The sequence below is a fragment of the Chinchilla lanigera genome, unplaced genomic scaffold (genome assembly GCF_000276665.1).
Source record: "Chinchilla lanigera isolate Chin_1 unplaced genomic scaffold, ChiLan1.0 scaffold00110, whole genome shotgun sequence".
NCBI classification, from domain to species: Eukaryota; Metazoa; Chordata; class Mammalia; order Rodentia; family Chinchillidae; genus Chinchilla; species Chinchilla lanigera.
In genome coordinates, this window is record NW_004955511.1 from 4,362,831 (window position 1) to 4,388,205 (window position 25,375).

The window sequence follows — 25,375 nt, forward strand, 5'->3', positions numbered from 1 at the left end:
ATGAAGTTCTCCTTGGCCTTAGCGGTCTCGATTCTCCTCCCTGTCTTCACTTGGCCTTGTGCCGACTCTCTTGGCAACGTGGATGGTAAATGACCACCCAGACAATGTGCCCTGAGGGTGTTCAGAATGATTCCTTTCCACCCTGGTGCCACCTCCCTTAAGAGATGTGATCTTACTTTAGTTTGCAGGAAGAGAGATAACTTCAGGTCGAGTGGACTTGTGTCAACACACGGAGGTCACTTTTTGCCTGAGTTCCCAGGGTGTTTCTGGCCCTCTTTTTCCTCCTTCTCTCCCTCTTGCTTGATTTGGTCTTTATCTTGATCCTCATTTGCAGGAAGTCCTGGCTCTGAGTTTGCCTTTGCCAGCCCACTGCCGGTCACTGGTACTTGATGGCACTGTGAGAAACTCGGTTTGATCTTAACTGGAACTCTTGCTCCCGGTCTCTTTTTATTTCCATTCTTGATGTTGCTCTGCCTTTCATCCTTGTGGAGTCCATCAGCGGTCTGCAAAGCCAGTAGGCAAAAGCTAAATCAATCCGCCATCTGCAGGTTGATTCTAATGGGTCTTTTCTGTATTTCCTGGAATCCAAATGCTTCCCAGCCTTAAAACCTGACCAAATGTCACCTATTAACAGGAATTTTTCAGTATTACTTTTTTTTTTTTACTGTTTTTAAATTTGTTTGCTTGTTTACCTCAAAGTAGGCTTGTCTGTTTTATTGTTTGAAGTGGGGTCTTTTCTTGGAACTGATGTATGAATTTCTCATTCATCCACTCGACATAAAGCTCTTCGTGAGCAAGGACTGGATCTTGTTGCTACTGGCTTCTTCCCACCTTATCTAAGCTGAGGCCTTCAGAATGCCTAGATCGGTGTAGCTGACTGTGAAGCAGCTCATTACTGCGATTTGGAGCACCTGTAGGGGAAGGCAAGCGTTGGTGCGTTCCAGCTGCCCGGACAAGGTGACGAGGGTGTTCAGGCCTGGGCTCTGTTTCACAACGCCTGGTCCTCCGATGGTTCTGCCTCAGTGGATGTATCCAAAAGCAGTGCGGGTCCCTCAGGCTTTCTCTCCAGTAACTCCTTTGTGTTTTGAGAGAGATTTGCCATTGCAGAATGCCATGCTGAAACTTCAGTGCTGGCGTAGACAGCAGCAGTGAGGTCAAGAGTGTGGGCTTCCTGAGTTCTCACCCAAGTTTCCTTCTGAACCCATCTTTAATCCCAGTCACTAGAACTTCTGTCTCTAGGAAAGATTTCCTTGAGTATTTTGTTTAGGTGATACAGAATCATATTTTAAACACGTGAAGAGAAGTGATTTGGAGGTTGCGGTCACTGATGTAGAACACCTGACCGCTCCCACGCTCCCTTTCCCCAACCTTGCTTGTTCTTATTTTGATGATCGTTTATCTGTGAAGGCCAAGGGCTTTCAGGCTCCAATATTGTTTGGGGGCTCTGTGGCCAGTCTGTCTCTAATCATACATCGTTTTCATGTCTGGAGGACTCAGCTGCCTCAAATGAATCCATTGGAAATGATTGTTCCTGGCTTCCCGAAGATTTCAATGTACAGGAAGGAATGAGTTTGGGCACAAGATGTTCGCAGGGCTTCTACCCTAGGTAGCAAGTTTTCTCTTTAGCTGAGATTGTTTGCAGTTATTGCTGCTCTAGGTATGAAATCCACCATTCTGCCTTACCCTTTCTCCCTCTCCCTTTCCCAAAAGTATCCTGGGAATGTGCTTCCCCTGATGCAGCATAACTTCTTCCTTTATGGTTAATTCTAGATATAGCATGTTCCATGGAAACTAATTTCTTTCAGAGGAAGTAGGGGTCATATGATCTTTTTAATCCTTGCATGTTGATCCTCCTCCAGCCTCTGTGAAATACCTGAAATCTATGCATTTGGATGCATCATTAAGCAAATATTTTGGGAAAATAGTGATAACCTGAAAACCCACTGTAGGCTACTTTTTAAGCCATACTTGCCCTTGCCAGAAGGAGGGAAATGGCCCTTCCTTATTGCAGAGGGCAGAGATAAATGTTTTTGAACTTGTCCTTGAAATAGATGACATCTGACACTTTCTCAAATTTTTTTTTTTTACAGTGAAGATAGAGTGTTCTCAAGACTGGGTGATGGTGTCCGTCAGCCCACACAGATACTGCAAAGGCAACCCGTACATGTTCCCAGATGAGCTGGTTCTGGGCCTGGGCTGCCCTGTGACTGAGATCCAAACGTATGTGTATCGTTTTGTGTACCTTGTTAGTGCCTGTGGCATCAGGACCCAGGTGAGCATGGCGATTATTTGTAGAGATGCTAAGTGTGTCACACCTTTGTGTCTAGTGTTGAAGTTATTGTGCTTTTTGCAAAGTCTGGCTTTGCTCCTCGTTTTAGTGACTGATGGGTAGATGAGAATGGAGTTCTTCACCAGAACTGGACCATGACTGATGAGTGCATGGGACCCTGCAGCACTGATTTACAGACTGATTAGAGAACTGATTATAAATGCTCTTTAGGCACCACTACTTAATGTCGCTGAAGCTTAGGAGACAGTTTTAAAATTCATCCAATGCTCTTATGTACAAGGTCATTAATGTGAAGTTGTCTGAAATGTACCCATGCTCCCTGAGGATATGTGTTATATGGGGAGATGGCTTTCATAAGAATAAAACCTCTGTTGGCTCTTTGGTTCAGGAAAAAGATTAAACTGTTTTTGTTCTGGGATATTATCTTTTTGTAGACTACTAAATTTAAACAATTTATATTTATACCATACTAATTGTTTGTACCAATAACTAATTATTGCCCTTGGCCTTTGTGTGTATCCAGGAGGGATGGTAGCCACATCTGAGATCTCAAGTGTTTTCTACTTAGTATCTGCATGTGTGCACGCTTTCTTTGTTATTAGAAACCTCTCCTGTTCAACTGTCTGCTCTCTTAGGTGATCCTCGAAAACACTCTTCTTATTCAAACAGAGCTGCACTATACCCCGAGGGATGGTCACGGTGACCCTGAGATGATCCCTTTGTTATGCTTTACCACTACGTGAGTCCTGCAAAGTAACTCCTTTGAAATACCTTTGATCCACCCTTTTTTAGCATTAAGTTTTAGAGAAGCATAGATTTTTGAGACTATAACACACCCATAAACATAACTCAAACAAGTCCCAAACTTATAAAAATATTCACAAAACCATTTCAGTGGATACCCTATTGGTTTTTAATTTAATTTTTTCAATATAATATTTACTTTAAAACCAAAACATAGACTTGGAAATATCCTTACAAACAGTCTGGTGTAACTAGGTTGTTTTAAGTAACTCAACTACAAGAAGAAGTCACGAACCTTCAGTAAGTGGGGCACTCAGCATCCACACTGTATTTAATGTTTCCACCTTCATAATACTCTTCTGATACATTTTGTGTTTTAGTTTCATGTTAGAACAGTCAGGCGCCCAAGAGTTAATGGAAAACCAGTCCTCATTTTGTACCACTGACAGATGGGGATGTGTGGAAGGAACGGGATGTCAACTGGATCACTCAGTACCTCTGCTTACAATCTGTGAAACTCAGACACTGAACCCACAAAGGAGCCCACACAAACTGAGACTAAGTGCATTGTTATCCTGATACACGTTTGCTGTCACTGAAAGATTTACACTGTGTTGTAAAGCTGAGCTACAAATCTTGGAAACTACCCGAAACCACAAGAAAAATGAAAGCCTTGTTTAATATGTGAAAATAATTGACATCAAAATAAGTATTTAGAGCTCAGAGCAAATGTGCAGCATCTTTTAATGTGACTAGAGCACTTTTATGGGAGGCAACTTTTTATTGTGGTAAAAGATACAGAAGATAATATTTACCACCTTAACCATCTTTTAACTGTGTAGTTCAGTGCCCTTGTACATAGCCATACTGCTTATACTTTTGATCTTTCCTTTAACTTGATTTTAGAAAGCAAAACCAGGCTGAGGGATGTAGCAAGCCTGGGAAGTTTCCCAAATAGAAGCCAAGCCTTGTTTCTACCCATCGCACATCGTGTACATACAGAGATGGTACCTGCTATGTTGTGCGAAGTTCACCCTCCTTAAAAACAAATGAATGCTAGCCACACAGCACCATATAATTAGGTCTTTGTTGTATGAATTTTAAGATTAAACATGAACATGCACACACACAAACGTATACTTTCACACACCGAGTGTTTGTTCCAATACTTTAGTCAGTTAAGCTCTTGATGGCTTTTGCTTACTGGTCTTAGGGTCCATTTGGCCAAGTACTTTGGTCCTGTACTAATGTAAGCATTACAAGTCATCTAGGAGCACTCATCCTTCTACTTGCCATTCTAACCATGGGGAGATGATATGGAACTAAATTTTCCCTAAGCATATCTGCCTTAATCTTGTACCAAGATCCCATTGCTACCTGGTGTGAAGGTCTGGTGTGCAGGCCCTGTGCTGTACTCTGAAATTACCACATTGAAAGCGATCTGCCAATTGAAGGAATATTTAAAACAACTTGCCCCCAAGTTTAGATTCAGAAAAACTTTGTATCGAGTATACCAACCTTATTTACTTTCTGTTTCTCTTTTCTTTAGGAAATCAGTGTGGATTACTCCAGTTTCTGCTGAGGATGACGTGAAATTGGAGCCCACTCCTTTTATGTCTGACTTTCAGACAACACCAGAAGAGTTAGGGTTATTAAATTCTGGTCAGATGTGGCCCCCGTTGAATGGAAAAACGAAGACTGGTCACTCGGGTGATCAATGTTGGAAAACAATTTTTCAGGTAGAAATATAGCTGGTATAAACTTCTTTTTAGGTATATTATTCCTTAAAATTCTAGTTCAGGAAAGGCCTGATTAGTGAAGTTGTATTTTTAGATAATTTTATTCAAAGGATATGGCTTATTAATTTAATGTTAACTATGCAGTAATTTGTAATACCCACTCAAATTTCTCTGTTTTGTGTGGTAGGTTCCGTAAAATGTCTTCAGTGACAGGGATTTGATATAAATGATATAAACTTCCAAGAAATACGTTTAAAATATTTTTCAGTAATAAAGAATACTGATGAGCATGTATATATGTCTGACTCCAAACTTCAAGCATAGTGTAAAATTTACCATACTAACTCATGGGAAAGAAAAATATTGGGTGTGCCCATAGCTTAGTGTGAGCCTTCCTAATCCATCTGTGAAGTTTAATCCTGAAAATAATTCAACATATGATACTGTAGTTGGGTAATTATTCCAGAAGGACTTTCAAGTCATACTCTACACTTCAAGCAATCCTTTCTTAACTGAAATTTGGTGTCAGATTTTCCTTTTCCCCCAGTCTGATTTCTCCACCCTTGAAAGTATTCTGCGCATTCATGCAATCATGCTGCCAATTAGCAGCAAGTCATTAGATGGTCATTTGTCACTAGCTATTCTGTGCTATTTTTGTTTGTTTGATTTTCCCCAAACACAGAGCCTACCCATGTAAGACACCAAAACTCACTTGTGATTTTGAGAGATTTCTCACATCAAGTGTGAGAATTGAACTATGCCACTGGCTATTCAGTTGCTTTATCATACATACCTTTTGGATGCTGTATTCTCTTGGGGAAGGATTTTTGCCAGGTTAATATTTTTTATTAAAGTGTTTCAAAAAATTGAAGTTCCATTACCATTTTCAGTACCACAATGCCTGGGATTGTTTACTTGTCAAATGAAGAATTTGACATAGACACCATGGACTTCTATCTTTGTTAGTTAACAGACAACTGAGAGGTAAAATTTCTGTGGGGCTTAATGAGTGTCAGACAGCTGTACAAGTACATTATAACAGTGTAGTTCTCTTAGCAACTGTCAGGGGTGGTGTCTAGATGTTCCCCCCAAATCCTCATGCAGTTTTAGATGGGGCTTTTTGGAGGTGACCAAATCTAGAGTGTGTGGTTGTGATTCATGGTTCAGTGCTAGAATTAAAGGTGCTGAGATTAAGGGTGGGTGATTACTGGATCAGTACTCTGACTGGACTGGCACCACCCTAATCCTAATAGACTGGATACAACATGAGGGACAGAAAGAGGCATGTCTCTTGTCTCTCTGTTTTTTCCTTTTGTTGTCTTCTGTCACTGTGAATTGATTCCCCTTTGCCATTCCCCTCTCCCCTGCCTGGGAGCCAGCTGATTATGGACTGAAATCTCTACAAAGTGCGAGCTAAATAAAGCTGTCCTCCTTTAACTTTGCGTATTGGGTACTTTGCCTCAGCAATGAGAGAAAAGAAACTAAGACAACAGCTCACAGCAGCATTTATATATTGCTCTCCTAATAAGAATGCAAGGGTTAAACAAGTTATTTCTCTAAGTTATTTAGCTGGTTGTGTGGTGTCAAGATTCAGAATTGAGCTAACTGGCTCTACAATCAGTGCTTTCTTCTTCTTCTTTTTTTTTTTTTTAAAAAAATTATTTTAAAGCGAAAAACAAAACAAAACAACAGCAATGAAGACAAAAACAAAAAACAACACAAAAACGATACACGACCTCAAAACAAAATGGTAAGAATTAACAGTGGTTGCTACACTACATGCTGTTATCTTCACCAAAGTAGCTCAGCCCCCCAGACATAAGAATGCAAGACTGCAATCTGGATCAGTCTTGTGCCCTCTTCTTATACGTGAGTGACTGTAACCCCACTGCTGCCAATCATTTTAATTCACTGAATTTCAGTCTCTAGAAAATCACTGCTATTAGTGGTTTCTCAGCTTTGGATGCTCTTGGCTGGTGGCCCAATGAGAGTCTATGGCAATATCACCTTTTGTGTACATTTTGGGTATAACTTTTGTTTTAGTTACTTTTCTCTTGTTGCTGAGACAAAATACCCACCCCTCCACACGTTAAGGGAGGAAAGCCTTCTTTAGCCCACAGGTTGCAGATGTTTCAGTCCATATCAGCCGGCTCCAAGGCAGGGTGGCACATGGCCAACAGTTCTGTCAACCACTTACATAGAATGAAACAGATTTGTCTCTAGATTTGTCTCTAGAGAATGAAACAGATTTGTCTCTAGAGGGACAACAGTTCATGGTAGCAGAAGACAGCACAAGCAACAAGAGCAAAAGATGAAAGGAAGCCTCCTTCTCCCCCTTTTTTCTTACCTGGACTGCTGGGATTAGGGAGGTGCCAACCCAATCAGTGTACTTATTCATCAATCTCCCTGCCTTCATCTCAGCGTCCTTGACCCCAGCATTGCACTATGAATCAGTCACAAACTCTAGATTCAGCTGCCTCCAAAAAGCCTGCCCTCCATGACTGTGTGAGGCTTTGGAGGGATATCTAGAGACAAATCTGTTCCATTCTATGCAAGTGGTTGACAGATGAATTCACAAAGAATATTTACAAAGCACAATATGTTTTACATAAAAACCCATATGCTTTGTCTCCAGTTTTGGAGAAGGCAAAGCTGGGCTAGGTACAGTTAAAACTCATCAGAAAGTTAGTGTTGACTAGTTCATTTGTTAAAGGCTAATTTATTTTCTTGAATACATGTTTCCATTTTCATTGAGAAGTGGAGAGGAAGGAAGTGAGAGTAGGAATTTTTTTATTCAGAATTGGGGTGTAGTGATAATGATACAGATCAATTGTAAAAGAAAAAAGTTCAGCATGCCAACAATCAGTGAACAAGTGACTGTTTCAGATTATGGTAGTGATTTTACACACATACACACATGCACACATGCACACACACATATGTCAGAATTCATAGGCCATACATCTATTTTTTTATTTTAAAGATAAAAGAATGAAAACATATTAACAAACACACAGGGGGCTGGGGATTTAGCTCAGCGGCAAAAGCGCCTGCCTGGCAAGTGCAAGGTCGTGAGTTCAGTTCCCGGTACCAAAGAAAAACTTAAAACTTAAAAAAAAAACTTAAAAAAAAAACACACATACATTTACAAAATGACACAAAAATAATACAAGCAATACAAAGTCTCAGACAAGGTGATAGGAAATTAACAATGGTTGTTGTATTACATACATATATCTTCAAATTGGTTATTCAAGTAAACAAATAGAGACATGTAAGATTGATCAAATAATTAAACATTAACTGTTCCTTTCAATAAAGTGATAGAAGTCAGTACTACAATTATGTTAGCTATCCTGTGTATACACATATACATAAATTTCCCCTTCTCTCTTTTCTCTTTTCCCTCATCCCAGTTGTTTTTTCCTTTTGAACAGTTTCCTTAACTTTCACAATATCTATCATACAATATCTTTATTTTATTCACCCTTTCAGGTTCTTACACTAGCGAGACAATGTGGTGTTTACACATGCAGGTCTGATTTATTTCACTTATGAGTATGGTCTGTAGTTGTGTCTATTTACCTATAAAAGCCTCGAGTTTATCTTTCTTTGTAGCTGAGTAATATTCCATTATATAAAAATACTACAACGTAGTATTACACGTTGCTTCCATGATTTAGCTATTGCAAATTGTGCTGCTATAAGCATGGGTGCACATATATTGCTGTGATGTGATGTTTTCAGTTCTTCTGGGAAAACACCCAGAAGGAAAATAGCTGGGTTGAATGGGACCTCTAGTCCTAGTTTACTGAGGAATCTCCAAATTGATCATAGGCCATACATCTAAACAGGAAGAAGTTTATAATGTATCAAGTAGACTTCAGTTAACCTGACATAATAGTCAGGCCATCCTGACTGACGAGAGGGCACAATTATCTCCAGCCCAAATGAATCCAAATGCATTGATGTCAGACTTTTGGACTGGTACTTATCTAGCTTATATATGAAGCTTTATTAGAAAGTTATGATTGTTCTGTGAAATATACACTCTTAAAGTGTTGAGAAGGGCAACAGGGCTTGGGATGGAAAGAAGATGGAAGAATCAAGGGTCAAAGAGCAGCAAGGATAGTACAAGAAGGATAGTACACAGAGGAGGACCTGAGATCTTGGAGGACGAGTTCAGGTTGGCAACCTCCTGAGCTAGAGACAACAGGCGTCATGCCCAGTCTAGGTGTGAGCAGGAAACCAGGTGATGGGAAACCTCCAGTTTTTATAGGAGAAGGGCCAGGCTCCTTTGAAGAGTACTGTGGATTAAAGACTGAAGCATTGTATACAATGACTCCATATCAGGAACAAACGCAAGGACCTTTTGTTCAGTCAAGTCTGCTGCAAAAATCCAAGTCAGAGTCAGTCTCTGCTCAGAACCTAGTCCCACGGAACCTGTTCTGATGAGCCACAGAGACTCTGAAATGCAGGAGGGGCTGGCAGCCATGGACTTCCTCCTGGAGAAGCATCTGCATGTTAGGTGTGGATACACTTTACATGGGAAAGATGTTGCACCCATGGCAAGTGACTGCAGAGCCTCATCCACCCTATTATGTCAGTAGATACATGTTCAGTCAGAACTAGCTGGGCTGTACATAGACATTCCCTTCTACTTCTAGTCCAGATATGGACTTGGCAAGATGTAGGGCTAGCAAAGGGGCCACATCATAGAAAACAAAATAACAGCATGTGTAAACACCATATTGTCTCTCTAGTGTAAGAACCTGCAAGAGTAAATAAAACTGAAGGGTACATAGGTATTGTGAAAGGGGAAAACTGCTCAATAGGAGAGAGTGACTGAGATGAGGGAAAGGAGAAGAGAAAGAAAGGAAGGGATATATATATATATACACAGACAAGATAGCTAAGATAATTGTACTACTAATTTCTACCAATTAAGGGGGCTGGGGATTTAGTTCAGTGGCACAGTGCCTGCCTGGCAAGCTCAAGGTCGTGCGTTCGATTCCTGGTACTGGGAGAAAAAAAAAACCCAAAAGAACAAAAAGAACATTTTTTTTCTATCAATTAATTGAAAGGAACAGTTGATATTTAATTGTTTGATCAATCTTTGTACCTATGTCTGGTAATGTGAGCAACTATTTTGAAGATAACAATAACTAATATAACAACCATTGTTGATTTCCTATCATCTTGTTTTGAAATCCTGTATAGTTTTTATAGTTTTTGTTTTTGTTCTTTTCTCTTTAAAATAATAAAAAACTAATCATTTCAATTATAGACCTTGCATTACTCCTACTCTTTGAAAATATTAGTCAGAATATTAAAAGATCATATAACTGTATTCAGAAGGTTGCATGAAATAGAATTAAAATTCATAATATTTAGAAGTCTTCCTTCTCTATAAGGAATGATTCTGAACTATCTGCAAGTGGGATTTGGCATTATCTAAAAACACTAGAATTCCTTACTGTCAATTCTGTTTTAGAGAAGATTAAAAAGATATATAAGAATTGAGAATTAATTCCTGTGAAGCGGCTGTTATTCTAGTGAGATAAGTACCAATGACTCACAGGAAGGAAACTTCAAAAAGCTAAGAGAGAAACAAGAACCGAAAGAAAAATGATATATTTCTCATCTGTTGTTAACAGTTAAGGTTAAAACAGGGAAGTAGAACCAGGCTGAGTGATATAGAGAAGAGCTCTATAAAAATGATAATAAATTTTGTGAATTGGGAAATAATTCTGCAAATGTCTGTTGCTTTTGGAACTGGTGGTGTGCCTCATGTTGATACAGGTCATAACTGTTGGCAGCGTGAAAAAAAAGTACACTCTAAAGATAGTTAAGATGGTAAATTTTATATTAGATATTTGTTTCACTATACACAAAGCCTGTAATTAAGGCTTGGAAGGATAGGGACAAAATGGGACCACATAGTTGTCTCATCATTTTCATCCTTGACCACATGGGTGACCTGCACCCATCCCCATGGAGTTTCACAAGCACCTGGTCCAAGACCCAGAGATGCTGAAGGAGGTGATCCAATGAAAGCACAAGGTGTAGGACCAGCAACAGCCCCTGTGCTGCAAGGGGAGCTGATGGGCCAGTAGCAGTGTGTGCAATCCATACCCTAAAGTAAGCTTTAGCGCCCATGGCTACGATCTGATTCTCCCCTCCGAAATCTCATGCAAATTTCTTATTTGACCAATACTACAACTCTTCATAACAAAGACTTCTGATGAATATAGTTTCAATTTAGCTGGATGCAAAAGGGCTCAGCTATTGCTCTAGCTGGTGGCAGACCTTGGTGCCATCCACACGGTGCTAGTTTTGCAGCCTTGGTGTCATCCACATGGTGCTAGTTTAGACATGTAGAATGCAAGTGTTGTGGGGTCACAGCAGCTCCCACCTGCATTTCAGAAGAAGGCTGGAGAGGTTAGGCAGTGTGTCAAGAGGGCTGTGTGTGACACAGTGAGTGTCAAGCTGAAAGTGCAGTGGAGAACTCAGGAAGCTGGGGAAACCGGGAACGGGGATCATCTGAGGAAAGCTGCACGGCATAAGCAAAGCAGGACCATGAGAGAAACCATGGGAGCTACAACCACCAGCAACGCCACAGAGGCCAAGCCACCCGATCACTTTGGGGTTCATATCTCACCACAACTTGTCCTGGGTGCTGGATGTGGAGCTGTAGGATGTTTGCCCTGCTGGCTTTTGGTCTTGCTTTGCTCCCAGTCCTACCTATCCCATTTCTCCTTTTTGGAATGAGAATGTCTACTTTGTGTATTTGTATGTCATTGATGTTTAACTTTCTTTTCATTTTCACAGCGGCTCAAAGGTAAGAGTTTGTCTTAAATCTCAGAAGAGACTTTGGATTTGTGCTTTTCAGCAGCGCTGGAACTGTTAGGACTTTGGTAACTCTTTAAAAAAGGACCAAATGCATTTTATGTAAAGAGATGCACATGCATCTTTGAGGGCTGGGGCCGAAAATTACGATTTTGACCTAGCTGTCCTTTTAAAGCCTTGTGTGCTCCAGGGTGGGGCTTTTGGAGTTTATAGCTAAATGTGCTTTAGGAGGTAAAGCCTGGCTGAAGAAGGGTGGGTCACAGGGATCGTGGCTGGAAGGATCTCTGTCCTTCCCTCCTGCCTTGATCTTTTCCTCTGCTTCCTGCTGCCCTGCCATGAACTGTTTCTCCTCTAGCACACCCTTTTTCCAGGCCCCTCTGCGGCACTCCTTGACCTTGGAGCCAGCTGACTATGGGCTGAAACCTCTACAGACAGTGAGCCAAAATAAATCTCTTTTCCTCAGAGTTTTTGGCTTTGGGTATTGAATCTCAGTGATGAGAAAGTAATTTTTTGGCGGGGGGCATTTCCGGTACTGGGAACTGAACTCACGACCTTGCACTTGCCAGGCAGGTGCTGTGCCACTGAGCTAAATCCCCAGCCCCAATGAGAAAGTAATTAAAATGCTTCTATTACTTATACATTAGCCAGTCCATGCCTCTCTGGTAAAGCAGCAGAAAATAGACAAAGGCAACTGGCTGAATGTCAGAAACCTGGTTAGCATTTGTATGCTTTAGTTATCTCCCATACCCATAGTGGCTCGTAAGTCTTGCAGTATTGTGGGAATGCAAGGGGTTCACACATGTGAAGCATGTTGTATGGTGACTTGTACAAAAGCATCGTTTAATGCATTCAAATGACATTTAGGATTAGTAGTCAATGAGTAATCCATGTAAGCTTGTGAGAATTGAACCTGATCACTATGTGCGGCGTATAGAACTTTTGCTGTCTGTAGCGATCACCGTCTACTGTCTGGCTTCGTCTTTTCCTTTTCCTACTTTACTAACGTTATTTTCCCTCCACTCCACTGCCCCTTCCTACTGACCTGCTCATACCTTGTGCTGCATTTCTTGTTTCAATAATGTGTTAAGCAATGTCTCCAAGCCTAAAGATGGTTCCTCCTGACACTGGTTTCCTAATTATCACCAAGCCTTGGGGAAGTGGATGGTGTGGCCTCACATACGCGTGGGAGTAGCACACCTTCCATGCAAAAAGCCGAATATCTTCATTGGTACCACGGAGGTGCTGCATAAGGGAAAGATCAGTTAAGCCTGAGGCAGAAGAGGCTGCTGTTTTCCTGAACAGACACTGTGGTGATCCTCACTGGCTGTCTCCTACAGGACGGACTTGGCTGGAAAGAGCTCTGCCAGAGCCTGAAGCCCAAGGTAAACCCTCCAGGGTCTCTCCCCATGGGAAAGCCCTTTCTTGTCAAGGGCGCCTGCCAACGGCCCCCTTGGGATGTCTGCAAAGTTTTCTGTTTGGTGGTTAGGAAGAGGTCTGGCGTACTTAGCTGTGAGGATGACTCCTCCTTGGGGTGTGACTGTTACTCTGCTGCCCTGATGCAACTTAGAAACAATAGTACCGCTATTCCTTTGGGAAAACATAGACACACACACACACACACACACACACACACACACACACACACACACAGACACATACACGCATGCGCACATGCGCACACAGAACCCTGACGTAGACTGAGTTCCAGTGGCTGCAGCGAGTTTGGCTGCCTGCGGCTCTGACAACGAGGATGGTCTGGACATTCTTAAAGTGAGGGGAGGGTGCGGTGAGTGAGTTTCTAGCTAAGCTCAGAGGGGCAGTATAATGCAGGGACACGTAGAGCTGGATCAATAGGTTCTTATCCCCAGTTCCTTAGACTGCTGACTGCTGGCCCTCGGAAAGTTACTTAGCCACTCTGACCCTCAACTTCCTCACCTCTAAAATGGGAAGGCTCATAACCATAGCACCCGTTAACAGATTTAGTTAGCAGTAAATCTTTTAGAACAAATTCTGCTACGTATGAGGAGGTGGATGGGTGAACTTCACTGGTAAACACCGAGGGAATCCATGTTTCTCTGATTGTTATTATTATTACCACGTTATTATTATTTTGTGGTACTGGGGATTGAACCTAGGGCTTTTGCAGTGAGCTAAATTCCCACCTCTCACTCCCTTTTTAAAAGGCTTGCTGAGATTCTCAGCCTGCTCTCAAACTTGTAATCTCCCTGTCTCAGCCTACTTAGTGCTGAAAGTACAGATTTACATCTGGAGCTCTGACTTATTTTTAACAGTAAATTAGCAAATTTTTTTTGGTACCAGGAATCGAACTCAGAACCTTGCACTTACCAGGTGTATGCTGTACCACTGAGCTATATCATGGTGCTGCTAAACTGGCCAAATGTTGTACAACATAATTTGTTACCTGAATTTTGAAAATCCTCCCTATTCTAAAAGGATCACACTAAATGATGAAGTTAGGTTTTTTCCCTCCACAGCTGCCCTAGTTTCTCAGTGTGAGAGGGTCCCGTGTTGGCAGACGTATTTCCCAGTATCATCCATAAAGCACGACTACATCAGGCTGCACCCAACATTTACTTGGGAAACGTGTGCTGGCTGAGTGTCAGTCATATGGCGGGCGCTGAGCTCAGTACTGCAGTGGCAGTGATGTACAGTGAGGTGTTGACAAGTGTTCTGGAAATTAAGGCTCAGAGCAATTAAGGGGTGGAAGAAGGGTGCCCGGTTCATGTTAGGTAAACAAAGAACACAGCTGCCCTCATGCTGGGGTTCCCAGTGGGACCTCCTGGAGTAACTCCAAAGGAGAACCAAGTCCAGTTGTTTGAGCTAGGTCTTTTATGGATCTCATGGGGGGAGTTCGTGTGATGGACTTAGGTGGGGAGGGTGAAGGGGGGGTGTGAGGTTGGGGGAGGGAGAACGACTGTGTACGTGGCTATAGCAAAGGGCGCTGTGACCTAGCAGGGGGGGTGGGTGTGTTGTGTCTCAGCATTGTTCCGGGCTCAGGCGGGGGCCTGCAGGGTATAAGAATGGGCTGTGATGATTCTCAGAACTCAGGAACTCAGTGGCTGAGGAGGGTCAGACCCATCAGTTCAGACTTGGCCAGGACCACAGAAGCCACCCTGAAAGTGTGACATGGGGACTGAGGTTCAGTCTGGTGGGAGAACAGCAAAGACCTGGTGAAGCTCCAGGGGCAGTGTGCTTCAGGAAGAAGTGAGTGGCTCTGAGCATGAAAAAACGGAGTTCAGGATTGGATGAATTATATCATCCTTCCCTCATGGCCTGTTTGTGGAGAGTCACTTTGATCTCTGGACAGACTTGGACCATCTTCTTATCCTGAACTCTATTAGTAGCTTGGGTAAAAGGGAAACAACCAGGCCTTTGGTTTTCATTTCCAGGTCAGCTATAAATAACCCCAAATGGCTTCCCAAGAGGTTCACAGTGGAAATGTGGGGACAGCTGCCCCAGGTGGCAGCCCTGGCAGCCCGGCAAGACCAGAGAGGATTAACAGTTCTGTTTACCAGCCCGGGATGGATCACAGCATCATCAGATGGGAGTAATACAGGCTCTTGGGGTAAGTCACTCTTAGGTAACAAAATTGGTTTAACAGGAAACATAAATAGTGTGCAGAAAACCTTGTGCGTGCCCAGAAAGAGGAAGTTCTGAGTGATTCACTAAGCCAGGGATGAAAAAAAGGCTGGGGGGACTGAGAGAGGGACAGGCTTTCTATCATGGGAGAAACGTCACCAGCTACTGGGTGCTTGGCCGACATGCAGGTGGAACTCGTACGTGTGCAAGTTTGAAGTCTAAAATAAATGCTCATTATAGCAGAGAAACGCAGACACAGACAGCAGGGCTGGCCGCCCAGCGGACAGAGCAGCACTGCCAGACAGACGCATCTCTCCTCACCGTGACCCTCCCAGGCCTCCTACATTCTGCTTCCTTATTCAGGAAGTGCCGGGCTTGTTCCTTTGATGAATCATTCGTATTTCTTTTAAAGTGATTCTGGTGGCAGACACCTTGGGTAACTGTTTGTTTTCTCTCCCCTTTCATCACCCCAAAGTGCAGCTGCCGCTTGCGTCCTGTCAGGTGCTCACCTCCCAGTCCTGTTTGCCCACGGATTCCAGACTCAGACCCCTTCCATTCCAATCCAGAGTTTGTTATCTGCTTGGCCCGAGCACCAGACTTACCCTACTTTGAAGTCCTATTTGCTCCCTGCCTTCAAAATAGTCTATCAGACCTTGTGGAATAGATCCCAAAGCCCCTCCTTCTTCCTAGATGCCTCTGAACCACCCATTTAGGGAGGCTGAGGTCTCTGAAGCTCATATGCTATATTTTAAATTCAGAAATTTGGCCTAGGGAAAGGCTGACTATCCGTGTGCCTTCACTGTCTTATGGTCCCCAAATGTGCTGGGGAGATATCTGAACTTTTCATGACAAACTCATTTTCTTTACACTTTTCCTGTCTCCTGTTGCAGTCAGGGTTTACAAGGGAATAGGTTTAATACAGGACATATAATTTCTAGGATTATTTTGTAATCTTCACCCAAAGAGTCAAGTGCAAAAGAGTGTGGGAGATCTGTGCATACGCTAAAGACCCAAAGAATCCAGCTGAGGGCCTGGATCCACGGCAATGACCTGCATGAGTCCAGCTGGAGGCCTAGAGCCCAGAACGTCTGATGCAAGTCTGTGTCAAGGATCTGCAGTGGGAAGGCCCAAAGGTCAGTGGAAGCTAGGAAGTCTGCACCAGGGGGATGAAGGATCTGTGCCAGCAGCTGAGGGATATGCCCTGGAGCCAGGAAGTGACGCTCAAGGTAAGGACAGAGTCTCCTGAAGAGAACCGCAGCCATCCTCAGTGGCAAGAGGTCCTGAGCTCCTCTGATGATGAGAGCAGCTGAGTTCATATCAAGAAAGCCAGCATGATAAGCTTCTCCAGGAGAATCAGCAGCACCATCTTCCCCTCTGGTTCTTCTTTTATGCTGTTGGCAACAATCCTCAGGTGGGTCTTTCCACTGCAGATCCTTGACACAGACTCGCATCAGACGTTGTGGGCTCTAGGCCTCCAGCTGGACTCACGCAGGACATTGCCATGAGCTCTGGGTCTTCCGCAGGACTTGTGTAAAGATATTGCCGTGGGATCCAGGCCCTCAGCTGGATTCTTTGGGTCTCTAATGTGTGTGAACAGATCTCTTGCACTTTTCTGCATTGGACTTTTTGGATGAATATTATAAAATAATCCTATAAATTATGTGTCCCATATTAAATGTATTTCCTTGCAAACCCTGACTATAACACTTCCTTTCCGAAGGGTCTGCAGGAATTAATAGAAATGGGAGGAGTATGGTCTCTAGTTGTGACCATTTACCTATAAAAGCCTCGAGTTTATCTTTCTTTACAGCTGAGTAATATTCCATTATAATAAAAGGACCACAATTTTCTTATCCAATCCTCGGTGGATGGACATTTGGGTTGCTTCCACAGTTTAGCAATTACAAATTGTGCTGCTATGAACATAGGTGCACATATATCACTGTGATATGACGTTTTTACATCTTCTGGGAAAATACCCAGAAGGGGGATATCTGTTTTCATGAGAAACCACTTTGAAGATATCAATATGTAATACAACAAGCATTGTTAATTTCCTACCACTTTGTTTGTAACTCTGTATTGTCTGTACTGTTCTTTTTCTATTTTGTAAAAGGCTGTCTGTCTGTTAATGTTTTCCTCCTTTTATTTTTAAAATTAAAAAAAAAAAAAGAAATGGGAGGAGAGATAACAAGGAAGAGGCACTGCCGGAAGGGGTGGGATAAGTGTGCAGCAAAGCCACCTCTGAGAAGCTCTCGCCCAGTTAGTTTTAGCTGACATTTTAGCCATGGTAAGCAGTGATGCTCTGTGTTTTTTTTTTTTTTTTGGTACTGGGAATCGAACTCAGGACCTTATGTTTGCAAGGCAGGCACTGTGCCACTGAGCTATCTCTCCAGCCCGATGCTCTGTATTTTTCTCCTTCTCACAGGCCACCCAGGTCATGACTGTAGCAGTGATCCTGGCTCTGGGTGTTTTCCTAGGTTCCCTGGGGTACTTGTCCCATCTCTTCAGCCACGACTTTTTCTTCACCTTTTACGCCGGCTACCCCTTCCGGGGCTCTGTGTTTGTGAGTATTCCCAGTCCCCTCACCGTAGATGGTTCCTCAGATCCCACTGCTAGAAATATGCTGCTTGTGACAGTGTTGTTGGTGGAAGTGGACAGGGACATGTTGTTGTTTTGATTTATATTTTTTTTTGACACAAGCAAGAAAAAAACTTTTTCTGATTGAAAGAAGTCATATTTGCTAATGAACATTAAGTCCTACATATTCATTTAACGGCTATATCTTAAATTTGGTATGCTAAAATATTGAATGGAAAATGAGTGTTATTGAACTGCCTTGTGGTGCAGCTCAGCATCCTGCCTTGGAGAGGAGATGTTCATACATCTGTCTTCTGTGTGTGTATTGTCTGAACATCGGAAGACTCACTCTCCTTATCTTGGTCAAAATGTAACCAGGGGAAGTAGGATTTGGAGCAAGGTGATCTTTAAAACTTATTCACTCAGCTGTGTCATTTACCCCTTGTCTGATGATTCAATTTTTAAAGTTGGCAATAGAAATTATTTTTAATCAGCCATTACTTTCGATATTATTTGTTGTTTTTTCTGATGCTAGACCTTTGAGCTATGAACTGAACACTGAAAACAAAGATGCTACCCTAGATGTAAGATGGGAATATTTATTTGAAAATAGTGACTGGCAAATGAGCAACAAAACATTTATCGTAAGCCTTGGGCTTTCATTTATTTATATATTTTTTTCCCAAAATCTCTGATCTTCAGCTCTCCTTTAAAAGGAAACTCCTTTAATTTGGCTAAAATTTCTTGACCCAAACCAGATATCATAGCTTGACATAAAATCATATACTGTACTTCAGGTACAATCTGAAATTTGTATTCAACATTTCTGAAATTTTTAAGCAATATGATCATTTTATGGAAGAGTGAAGCTCTAGTTGTTTGAAAGAAGGTCTAAGATATACCTTGGCTCTGTGTAATAAATCCTGACAATTTCTCCTGAATGGAGAATTTTCACCCATGTCTTTGAAAGGAGCGGGAGGAAGCATTCCAGTTGTTCTGTAGGGACAGAATCCATTGCTCAGAAAGTGACATCTGTTTGTCCAAAGAAAGAGCCATGGTCAGAAGGCCAGAGTTTTGCTCAATTTAGCATCATGAGCACCAAGACTCAAATCTGACGGCTGATTCCTAGGGTAGAAGCTTCTTCCTGCCTCTGAGGTCCACGCCACCCTCAGGTCCTGTGAGACTGCCACAGCCTCACCCCTGCCTCCCTTGCCACACAGCGGGCAGGGCTGGTGTGAGCCAGTCCTTGCTGTTCACTTGTCTCTCTCCTACATACCCTTACTAATGGTACCGTGAGATCTGCAAAAATACGTGAGCCTTCCCCTTCGGTCTCCTTGTCCGCTGACAAGCAGAATGAGCATCTTCTCTTTGGTACTCTGAAATTAAATGGGAAAATGCGTGCTATCAATAATTGGAATTCTTTCTGTATGCCTGGTAGATAGCTAAGTGTGTTTTAGGCATTATTTCATTTTAGACCCACTGTCAGGTAGGTAATATGAACAAGGGGATATCTGCGTCTCCATTACACAGACAAAGAAGCAGGCAAGAGGGTGCTTACTGGTTGGTCCAAGGTGACGAAGTGACAAAGGCAGGCCTAGAGTTCTGAGTGTGTGCTCTGACACAGGGACCGGGCCTCCCGGGTCACCCTTCTCACCCCCAGAAGCAGAATTCAAAGTCTCCTGCATGCTTGACCAGAGGCCGGAGGAGGGATACCATGTAGCAAGGGTTTTCTTTCACACTGTTAGCGGTCTCTTCAGGAGGGGCTTGGTACGGGGTTGTGAGATTATGACTTAAAAAGCAGAATAAAGGTTCTTAAGAAAATGATAAATATAAAAGATTCAATTTACCAAAATGCAGAGTCATGGAAATAATAGTGTATAAAGTAATAATTTAAAAATCGGAGGGTGCATTGATAGAGACACTTAGATTCGTGAAATATTTTGGAACATCAAGTTCAGTAGCACAAACCCTTACATGAGGCTTGGATGAGAATATGAGAGTTATCTATACTCTTATACATGTGAATAATTATTATGTACTTACATTTAGTATAAGAATAAGCATAGCTATGGTCATATTACTTTAATTGCCTATACTTAACTGACTGTATATATGATTTTTAAGTATTCATACTTATACGAACCTGTTAAAAGCCAGACACACAAAAAATAAAAAGATTATACATTACTTAAAATTTAAGCTACTTTAAAATTTTAGTCATATAAAACAACGAGCAGCCTCGAGGGTAATTTTGTGCTCTGAGGGCTTGAAATAAAGAAGAGGTTTATATAACTATTGCTGGATACCTGCTCACCAAAGGAGGCCCAAGAAGAAAATAGTTGTGACTCAGCATTTCTCATCTACTTCCCATTTCAGATTATTGGCTCAGGCTCCTTGTCTGTTGCTGCAGGGAGAAAACCCACAAAGACCCGGTGAGTAGCAGTTCTTCCCCTTCTTCATGACCAGAGGAATACAGAGAAGTTATCCATGAACAGCAGGAGAGTAGAGGATGGTGAGTCCAGCGAAGACACCGACTCTCATTTATTTCATTTTGAAACTTTTATTTTACCCATGTGTGAAACACAATGTTTCATCCTTGTGTGGAGTTGGCACATGTACATAACTCACCTTAGTTCCTTTTTTTTATCCTTTCCCTCTCCTCCTCCTACCCTCTGTTCTTGATCCACTTCCCATTTGAGAAAGATCTATCTTGCTGTTTCCTATTATCTGTCTCTTATTTTGCTCTTTATTTATACTTTGGGTATCTCATATAAGAAAAACCATGTGATATCTAAGCTTGTGCGTCTGATTTATTTCACTTAACATTACGGTCTCAAGTTGCATCCATTTCCTACAAATATCTCCAGTTTATCCTTCTTTATGGCACAATAGTACTCCATTGTGTGTAAATCCCACATTTTGTCTATTCATTCATCTGTTGATAGACAAAGAGGGTTCTTCAAAGATTCCGCTAGGAGTTGGGCTGCTCTAAATGGGTGTGTATGGATCATTGGAATATCAGGTATTTAATTCTTTCAGGAAGATACCTAGAATGGAAGTAGCTGGGCCAAATGGAATTTCTAGTTTTAGTTTTTTGAGGAATCTCCACACTGATTTCCATAGTGGTTGTCCTGATTTACACTCTCACTAATGCCCATGAAAATCACTTTTCTTTTCTTAAAATGTTCAGCTATTTGGTCATTAGAAAATCAGAGACTGTGAACATGTACACTCTAAACCCTTGATGAATCAGAAGTACAGAAAAGAACCTTTTGATTTTTGTGTGTTTCTGAGTTTAATGAATTCTGATTATACCCAGGGTAGGATCTCCCACCACTGGTTCTGCAACTGAAAGCAGAAAATTTTCTTTAGTCATTCACTGAACAAGTCCTCAGGCCCTATCTTGTGTTCACATGGTGTCCCCCTGAACTTTCCTGTTCCAGCCCCTCCTCATCCTCCAGGGAGCGCCCACCACAGCTGCTCCCCGCGTTTCCCTCCCACCCTGCTTCACTTTGCTTCCAGCTCCCCTCCTTTGGCTGGGGCTCCTTCTTCCATCTGGTTCCTCCCTGGCAATCTCCTTTCTTTGCTTCTTTTCTTCTCTGACCTTCACTGTCAGGGTACCCTGGTGCTCAACTCTTTGCCACCCACTCTTCCCCATTTAAGCCACTCCTGCTGATCGCATGCATTCGCACGGCTTTGCATAGCATCTCTGTGCCAACAGTCCTGAAGTCATATTTCCAGTCATGGTATCGCTCCAGAGCATCCAGTTGGCATGTCTACTTGCTTCCTCTTGGATCTAAAAGGCCCCAAACTCATCACTTAATCTTCCTCCTCAAAGCTTCTCTGTGCACAGTCTTCCCATGTCAGTGGGCAGGTACTCCAGCTTTCCAGATTCTTGGACCCCAAACCCCAGAATATCGCTGGGTCTCCTTTCACAATGCTGAATCCAACTGATCACCAATTTCTGTTGGCTCTACCTTCCTTTTTATTTTTTATTTTTTTGGTACTGGGAATCGAACTCAGGACCTTGTGCTTGTCAGGCAGGCACTTATGCCACTGAGCTATATCTCTGGCCCTGTTGGCTCTACCTTCAAGCTTCTCCACATTAGACTCTCATTTTTCTGCTGATGGCACTCCATCCAACCCGCCGTCATGTCTCCTAACTGGACTTATTACTGACTTCACTGGTATCACTGTTTCCATCTTGGGAACCTCTTTACTATCCCAGCTGAGGCAGAGTGACCTCTATATACTATAAATGTAAGTACCACGCTTTTACTCAAAATCCTCCAGTAGCTTTACACTGTTCTCAGAGTTAGAACCAAATTCCTTTTCAGGACCTACAAGCTTATACATGATGTGGTGCTCTGGTGGTTTTCTGTCATTTCCTAGTCTTGTCTTCTGACCACTTTGTCTCTTGTTTCCTGGGGACACTAAGGGATCAGGGCTCGGAATTGAGTGTTTCCCTGATCACAGGGCCATTCTCCAGTGGGCATCTGGGCAAACAGTCCTTTATTCCTTTCCCCATACATTGTTTCTATTTAATATCCTAAACTTCTGGTTGTTCCTTTGGAATTCCAGGCTCTCTACACCATTTTTTTTTTTACCCAAAGTACTTCTAAAAATACTGTATAATTTACCTGTTAAATGTGGTTTTTGGTTTTTTGTTTTGCTAGACTATAAGCTCCCTGGATGGTAGGAGGTCTTTCTTCATAGATGTTTGCCTTGCTGTAGAATGTTGTATGAATAAACAGCATTTTGGAGATATTTGTTTAAATAAATTGTTGCCAAGGGATAAAGGATGTGCCACATGTATCAATGGAAAATTCTTCTCTCTTAGATGCAAAACAGTTTGAGGATGAACACTGCCAGTGCTACCACTGCAGTAGCTGGGATTGTTTTTCTCTCAGTGCATTTAGCAATTAATAGCCTGTCACTCAAGGACTGTCAGCCTTCGAAGGCACCGGAGTCATGCATTTACCTGGGCACAGCATCAAATATACCTTTTAAAAAACCAAGTTTAATTGTTAATTATTTCAAACAATTTAAAATGTACAGAAAGACAATATATCATGTACCATTCTACTTTGATTTGAACCTGAGGACAAACTCAGTAATGTGTCTGGGTTATAATGGTCTCAACTTTCAAATGAAATCATTAATATATATTGCCTACATGATAGGGTTGTTATAAGAAATAAGTTAATATTTGATAGGCAATGGAAACAGCTCTTATATACCATATTATTATAACTCTTGTTACCATTGTAATACTTCCCAGTGTTTAAATTAAAAAAAAAATTATTACATGAATATTTGTTCAACAAAACAACTGGGGAGAACTTTCCCTGCAGCCTGGAATGTTCAAGGACTAAGTTTTGAATGACTTCCCCTCTCAGTGCAAATAGTATTTCAGAACGGGGGAAGCTCTTTAATAGCCTTCCCACATATTGTATTATTTTGTCTGTGTTTAGTATCTTACCTCTTGTGAGGGCAACTTAGAAGTTAATATTTTCCTTCATGTTTATCCATTTCACCTCATGGTCTACGAATTATTTACTTGTTTGTAAACCCCCTGGTTTTTGCCGTGTTCACGAACACCTGCGTCTGCATGTGTTTTGTTATATTTTGATTTTGTAGGTTTGTTGTTTTAGGTTTCCTTAGCGCATGTTTGCGATAAATGGTTGCACGCATTTGAGGGGCTTGGCACATAGACGCATCACATCCGGGACATCTTTCTTCCCTGATTCTGGCCCACGCTCTTCTCCCTGCCATCCCATGTCCGCTCCCCACCTCCACAGAGGCCGCCTCTCTGTTTTCTACCGTCTCTCTTTTAGTTTTCTTTTACACTATTTATAGTTGGGGTTTCTGAGGGAAGAGAAACCACGTAGTACTTAACCCTCTCTGTCTAACGTACTTCGCTTACCGTTATGCTTTATATTTAGGAGCCTGATGTTTGTGTGGACTCGGTGGCATTTCCCCCCCAGAGAAATTCTGTATTGGTATTTCTTCCAGGGGCATCGCTGATGATAGAAGTTCTACTGGTGCAGCGGCAGCGTTTTTACACTGCGTTCACAGCAGCTTTGTGTTTTAGGTTCTAGGGATGATGGACGTGCCTGAAGCCCTAGGAAGCGCCCTTGAGGAAATGCAGTAGGGGTTACCTTTTCCATTTTCTGAACTCTCCCAAATTTACTACTACTGTTCAGTTAAGAGATTTTAGTGATATTGACAGAATTTTGTTTCTGTGTTTTTCTTTCTATAACTAATTCACATGGGTTAGAATACAAATAACACATCTCTCTTTCCAGGGAAAAATATTTCCATGCTTTTAGGCTGAGATTGCATCCCTTTCTCAGAATTTGTGTGTTCTGTGTTTTAAATCCATTTTATGGTTCATTTTGTTCCACTCTGCTGGAGGGAGAGATTGTGTGCTGGGTTCTTGCTATTTTTTCCCCCCCTCTGGATGTTTCGACTGTTTGATTGAGGCACTGTATTCCTTAGGGCCTCGTGTCTCTCATGCTGATCCTCGCCTTGCTGGAACTGGGCATAAACATTTCTGTTTCAGCCTTGTGGTGCAAAGCAAAGTGCTCTGAGGCAAGAGAGGTGGGTGTACTTGCTAAGTTGTGTGGTCTGCAAACTTCTCTCTAGGGTTTGAAGTTGTTTCTGACTGTCAGAATGAGAAAGAAATTTCCATGGCATAATGGTTGTGGGGCTCCTGGAGGTAGAGGTTATATCAGTGTACAGGCAGAAAGAAGGCAGGCGCAGAATTCAAATGAAAAACGTACTGGGTGCACTCATACCTCAGTTCACAAACGTTTCAGCTCGCAAACAGAAGTGTTGGGCAAAATTTTACTTCCACTCACACACTCTGCAACCAGCATCTTCCCCAGAATCATGGAAGGAATTAAGTCCTTGAACCGAGGTACCACTATATATAAGATTATTCATTTTATGCAGCCTTGACTGAATTTTAATTATTTTCTTGTAAATTGTCACTTTCTAGCTGTATGACTCAGGGGAAAAAATCACACTTTTAGGTTCTAGATTTTGGGTATCTCAGTTCTGAAATGAGAGCAATGTTTGAACTTTCCTGTGGTGTTTGTGGTGAGGAGTGTGCACACACTCCCTACGCAGTGTCCAGGGTGACGGTGGTCAGTGAGTGAATGTGACTCTGGGTGATCATTGTGGTAACGGGAAAGAATGGGAAAAGAGGGACATGAGGTCCCTGTGATTGGAGGCTGATGCTTTATTTTCCAGGAAGTTTCCTCACCTCCCCATGCTGTGGAGTGAGAAGTCCCCCCTGAAGGAAAGTAATTCAGAGAGCATGAATTCTCAGTCTCACAGCTCCAAGAAGATGGAGCTTCATCCAAGGGCTCAGGAGTACATGAGCTGAAAAATCTCAGACCTTCTATCAGCAGCCGCAGTCTAGGAATTTTGGCATCTGACTCGATCTTTATTGTCCTAACTATAAATCCAGTTTGTGTGTACTGGACATCGTTGAATGAATAACTCCTTTGTCATTCCTGCATTTGTGAGTTCTCTGATGACTATGCTGGTGTTCTTAGAAATCGGT

General features: G+C 42.2%; 2 protein-coding genes across 3 annotated transcripts in view; both read left to right on the forward strand.

Annotated features, from left to right (window-relative positions):
• On the forward strand, positions 1 to 23,956 carry Oosp2 (oocyte secreted protein 2). The gene is made up of 6 exons (XM_005408274.2): positions 1 to 85; positions 2,091 to 2,272; positions 2,926 to 3,029; positions 4,584 to 4,773; positions 17,651 to 17,788; positions 23,897 to 23,956. The coding sequence occupies exons 1-6, from the start codon at positions 1 to 3 to the stop codon at positions 23,954 to 23,956; spliced, it is 759 nt and encodes a 252-aa protein (XP_005408331.2).
• Ms4a2 (membrane-spanning 4-domains, subfamily A, member 2) overlaps positions 15,064 to 25,375 on the forward strand; it is a 22,904-nt gene continuing 12,592 nt past the window's right edge. Inside the window, exons 1-2 of one of the 2 annotated variants that reach the window (XM_013506513.1) lie at positions 15,064 to 15,208; positions 20,213 to 20,314. The gene's annotated coding sequence lies outside the window, so the exon portion shown is untranslated. Of the gene's footprint in view, positions 15,209 to 20,183; positions 20,315 to 25,375 lie in introns of those variants that run through there. The other variant, XM_013506514.1, reaches the window with a different exon arrangement.